The 5,043-nt window shown below is 35.4% G+C and overlaps 1 protein-coding gene across 1 annotated transcript; it reads left to right on the top strand.

Annotated features, from left to right (window-relative positions):
• LOC18604139 (transcription factor BEE 3) lies at positions 1,692 to 3,554 on the top strand. Its single transcript, XM_007036482.2, has 6 exons — positions 1,692 to 2,157; positions 2,275 to 2,394; positions 2,564 to 2,629; positions 2,766 to 2,834; positions 3,045 to 3,122; positions 3,236 to 3,554. The coding sequence occupies exons 1-6, from the start codon at positions 1,762 to 1,764 to the stop codon at positions 3,341 to 3,343; spliced, it is 837 nt and encodes a 278-aa protein (XP_007036544.2). The 5' UTR covers positions 1,692 to 1,761; the 3' UTR covers positions 3,344 to 3,554.

The raw sequence follows: 5,043 nt of genomic DNA, 5'->3' as shown, positions 1-5,043 counted from the left end.
ATGCAATATGTTCATTTATTTCGTCTGTTTTTGTTCAAATGCTATAGATTTATATAGATTTCTCGGGAAGGAAAATGAAGCGTATCGGCCAAAATAACAGTGGAAAAGGCAAAAAGCTTTGCCCATGCAACTTGATAAGTCTTCACCCAATGGCAAAACCCACTGCCTCGGCCATCCCTGTTGGCCAAATTTTGCTTTCGAAGAGAGGTCGGCACATACGGATCCAACACTGGTCGGACACGAGTTTTATTCACCTAAATTGTGACATCTCCTTTTCATCCTACCTCACTTCTATTATTACGTACACAGTATTCATACTATCTTATTTTATTTCAAGTTTTAACCCTCCATTTGTCCTCTTGAAGATCAAATCACATTGTTTAAGGACAACTGATCAAAGTAAATTTTTTTTTGGAAAAGCATTATTCGATTGATTGCTGATAATGAATACATAATTACTTATTCGAGTCTGCTTCCATTAACGATCAACTGTAAACTCACAACGACATTACAATTGCATCTCGACCTGCACGAAAGGGCAGAAAACGCCAAACATTACACTGGTCAAGAAGACACTCTTGGTAACATAAGGCCTCATCCCTGGCAACACAACCGCTAACTTGATCAAGTACGTAGTTGTTAAATGTTTCCTTCTTTCCTTTTTATACAAATTGAGTTTGTTAATTTTCCTCTTGCGTCCCAACAATCTCGTGCTTTCATCCCCATCAGATTTGACTACCCATTATTTCACAAGAATCGTTTATTTGATATGAACTGTCGATTAAAAATCATCAACAGACTCAAATTTAAAATTCTCTATTATCGTAACAGATGAACTTATTATCAACTAAGTTAATCTGCTGTTACTATTATATATAATTATTAAAAAAAATGATTTGGATACTAGGATTGGTCATGTAAGTTACATCAAACATGATACTAACAAAGAAGATTTTAACAGACAGACACCTATATTTATCATGATACATAGAAAGTGATGGGCACTTCAAAGTGATAAGTGCTTGAGATCTTTTCAAGTGGAGAAAATAGAAGTTCACAAATACTTGGTTGCATTGCAGATATGATCCAAAGCTTCACATCTTTTGTAACCACTAAAGCAAATACTTTTGATATACCCATTTTATGTCTAAATGCACTTAGCAGCAATGATAACAGTGGTTGTATGAGTCAGGAGTGTGTGGTGGTGATGATAAGGTCCCCAAAAATAACTTTTAATAATAATTCTATAAAGAATAAATGTAAAACAATCACACTATGGGCCAAGACCATAGTCTTTCCATTCAATAATTATTGCATGAATTTGACCCTATGCTAAAGTCTAAACAATTTTCTGATCAAAACCCAACAAAATAAACTTAAAAAAGAAAAACCCCACTAGACTATTTTTGCCCTATTTCTATTAAATAATTTAATAAAATGTAAAAGAAGTTCAATTTCTCATACTTGATCAGTGGGCCAAAAGCTTATTGATGGGCCCTATTCCATTATTGGATATATCTCCTGAACATGGGGCCCAGCCAGGGAGCAAAATCACAGAAGCCTAAACTGCCACGTGGTCCTCTCAAAATACACCTCTTCTTTTCCATTTCCTAAAGGAAAAAAAGAATTGTAAAGTTATTTTACATGAATATTCAGGTTCTGATCCCACTCTCTATAAGTACTAGTCCCACTCCTTCATTATCCAAAACAACCATTTGGCAATTTGGAAAATAAAAACGATTGTGTCTCATAAATTTGCTCATGGCTGATTTCACATCAGACTTTCAAAGTTTTAAACAATCATTTTCTTTCTTGGATATTGATCCCGCCATGGAATCACTCAACCAATTTGCTGAGCTGAGCCCAGGTGTCATAGACAATTCAGCCTTGAATTTCCAAAGCTTCTTGCCTTTCTCCAATGACAGCTTCTTCAGCAATCAAGCACCTGAGATTCCAGGCAATAACTGGGGGGAAAACTTGCCAGGTTTTATCCATCATAGCAACCAGAGTTCAGTAGTGTCAGTTGCTCAGCCCACTGTCACATCTAAAACTGAATTCCATGAAATCAAGAAGAGGAAAGCATTGGATGTATCAGAAAGTAGTTCTGGGAACTCATCATCTCCTCAGGTTTCTGAAAGTGGAATCAAGAGAAGAAATGTAAGTATATCTTATGTTTAAATTTCCAATTCTTATGTTTAAATTAGCCTTTTCTTTAATAAGTAAGATAGAGTTTTTAAGGTTTTTCAATTTTGTATTGGTTTGATTGTTATGCAGAATCCAGGAAGAGGGAAAAGAGCAAGAAGTAATGAGAAGGGAGAGGAGAAACCAAAAGAAGTGGTTCATGTCAGAGCCAGAAGAGGTCAAGCAACTGATAGTCACAGTTTGGCAGAAAGGGTACAAACCTTTGCTGATAAAACTTAATTTAAAATTGCTGAAAAGAGTAAAAAATAAGTGATAACTCCTCCCTTCTCAAGAAATTGGAATTCATGCTTTATTTCTTTTCTGTTTTTGATTGATTTAGCTGTGTCAACCTATTGAAAATGATGCAATTTCTGTCAATCAGGTTAGAAGAGGGAAAATAAATGAGAGACTAAGATGCTTGCAAGATATTGTCCCAGGATGCTACAAGGTAAAATGCTTCTCTTTTCAAGGAAAAAGGAATTGTTCCCAAACTCTGCCGCCTCAATTTGCATCATGTAATATATTGAAAGTAGCAAAAACAACAAAGTTTCTCTTACATTTTCAACTGTGTTGATAATCTGCAGACCATGGGCATGGCAGTGATGTTGGATGAGATAATCAATTATGTCCAGTCCTTGCAGAATCAGGTTGAGGTGAGTTGAAAGCTATCTGATTCATTCAACTTTTTTGATCAATGATTCAATCCAAAATACAATATAAATATATGTATGTATGTATGTTCGCATGTATATATGCAGTGTATGCATGTATGTATGTATACATGTATTGCATGTATGCATGTTTCTAACAAAGTTTCAGTGATCTAACATGTATATTTTTTACTTTTCTTCCAAATGTTACAGTTTCTTTCTATGAAGCTGACGGCAGCAAGCACATATTATGACTTCAACTCGGAGTCAGATGCCATGGAGAAAATGCAGGTGCTTTCCCAGAAAGTTTTTTTTTTTTTTTATAAAGCTCATAGTCTTTTATTCCTTTTTGTAAATATTTAATCTGACAGATTAGTTTTTGGTTGCAATGTATCACATTACAGAGGGCAAAAGCACAGGAGGCAAAAGAGTTGGATAGATTGATGAGATCAGAAGGATATGTTGGAGGGCTAGCTTGCTTCCACTCAGCAGCATGGTCCTCTTTGACTTAACTTCTAGATGTTACACCTAATTTGCCTTACAACACATGAAGATGCTCTATTTTTCAACACTTTTCCAAGTTTAAAAGTATCAGAAGTGTACCCCACTTGATGCTGTACCTAGCATAAGTGAAAAAATTTATACTTGTAATTTGCCAGTCACAAGCATTGGAATTCTATTCAATATTTACAAGAAAAGCTTACAAGTACATTTTGTTTCTTCTTCTTCTTGTTTTCTTCATGTCTCTTTGGTCAATTCCCTTTGATTTAAGCCCGCAATTAAGATCAAAACATGGCTGCTAATCCGGCAATTCTTCTCAGTGGAGCCATATCATGCAAAGCTTAATTAAACACTAATCGACGTGATTAGACTTGAGTGCTGTGTGGTAGAGTAAGGATGATCAAAATGACAGCATAAAGAGCCAAAAAATCATTTGGACTTTGAGACATTGAGCTTAATATGACTAATAACTTTAGTTAAATAAATCTTAATCAGTTCCTTTCAGAACAGACTTCACTTGCATATGAGACATTAGTTAATGACAAAAATTAAGAAAAATCCATCGTAAATTGATTAAGAAATGATACAAAAAACCCGACAAATGAACAAAATAAAACCAGACATGAGCTTTCATGCATCCCATATTAATCAAGCTTTTATAAAACATAAAACTTGAGCCACTGTAGTTCTACCTTCGTCTCTATTGGAAATAACTCAAAGAAGCACTTAGGCCTTCGTATATAGAAAATGGCACCAAGGATACACTTACTGTTTTAGTCTTGAGACTTTATACCCCCACAACCTGTCATCTAAAAAGCTTTGAGTAGAGACATGTAACCTTGACAATTTTCAGAAGAAACAACAGAAAAGAAGCATCACATGTTGTTTGCCTTAACTTTTTGATGATGGAATTTCATCTCAACTTGCTCATCCAAACCTATACTTAATATTCTCTTTCTTGAAATCTTTATGATGATTTGAACCCCAAGTACAATCATTCAAATGTAAGTGTTTAAAATTTATATAATCTACCATAGGTGAACTACCAGCTGGTTATCATTGTTGGATATCAGCAAAGCAAGCTAGCTCCAGGACTTGTAGGACCAAGAACTCAAACAAATAATATGGAACAAGTTGTCATGAAAAAATCCCATTTGTCGGTAAAAATTCAGAAACTGCTAATCCTCTTTGGCACCAACATTTTCAGAGGGTGTTCCATAAAACAATAAGATTTTGACGCAAATACGCGTTACAAATTAGAGAAGCAACAAATTTCTTCTAGTTACAAAGCCAAATGAAGAGGCCATGGCCAATTGCCAAATACACGTGGGAAAGAATGAATGGGATCCCACAAAATAGAAGGATACAAGAAATCTAATGGATGTTGCCAATTCATCAAGTGAATGATTGGAGGAGAGAAGTTGATAGAGGGGGGGTGGAAGGGAAGGGAACAATTTTTAGTTATTTATTTCTAGTTATATTTTGTTGTATAGTGTAAAATGAAAAAGAGAATGGGGGGCAGATGCAGTGCATACAAGAAATTGGGGGATGCAAGAGGAGGAGGACAGCTTGAGATGGACCAGCCATGCCCACAAGAGGATGGGCAACGTGGGTTCCCCAACATCTCTAAATGATAAGAGCTTATGAACCTTTTAAAGCCACTTTTGTTACCCTTTCCCAATCAAAATCTTTCTTCTTTGACTCCCTTTTG

The sequence above is a fragment of the Theobroma cacao genome, chromosome 3 (assembly GCF_000208745.1).
Source record: "Theobroma cacao cultivar B97-61/B2 chromosome 3, Criollo_cocoa_genome_V2, whole genome shotgun sequence".
Taxonomy (NCBI): Eukaryota; Viridiplantae; Streptophyta; class Magnoliopsida; order Malvales; family Malvaceae; genus Theobroma; species Theobroma cacao.
This window is presented reverse-complemented; position numbering and strand designations above follow the sequence as displayed.

What these genes read in the sequence shown, in the direction of transcription:
- LOC18604139 (XM_007036482.2), top strand. Translation starts at nt 1,762, where the DNA reads ATGGCTGATTTCACATCAGACTTTCAAAGTTTTAAACAATCATTTTCT. An exon ending in GTCACAGTTTGGCAGAAAGG is followed by an intron (nt 2,395 to 2,563) that starts GTACAAACCTTT and finishes TCTGTCAATCAG; the next exon opens with GTTAGAAGAGGGAAAATAAA. An exon ending in ATGCCATGGAGAAAATGCAG is followed by an intron (nt 3,123 to 3,235) that starts GTGCTTTCCCAG and finishes ATCACATTACAG; the next exon opens with AGGGCAAAAGCACAGGAGGC.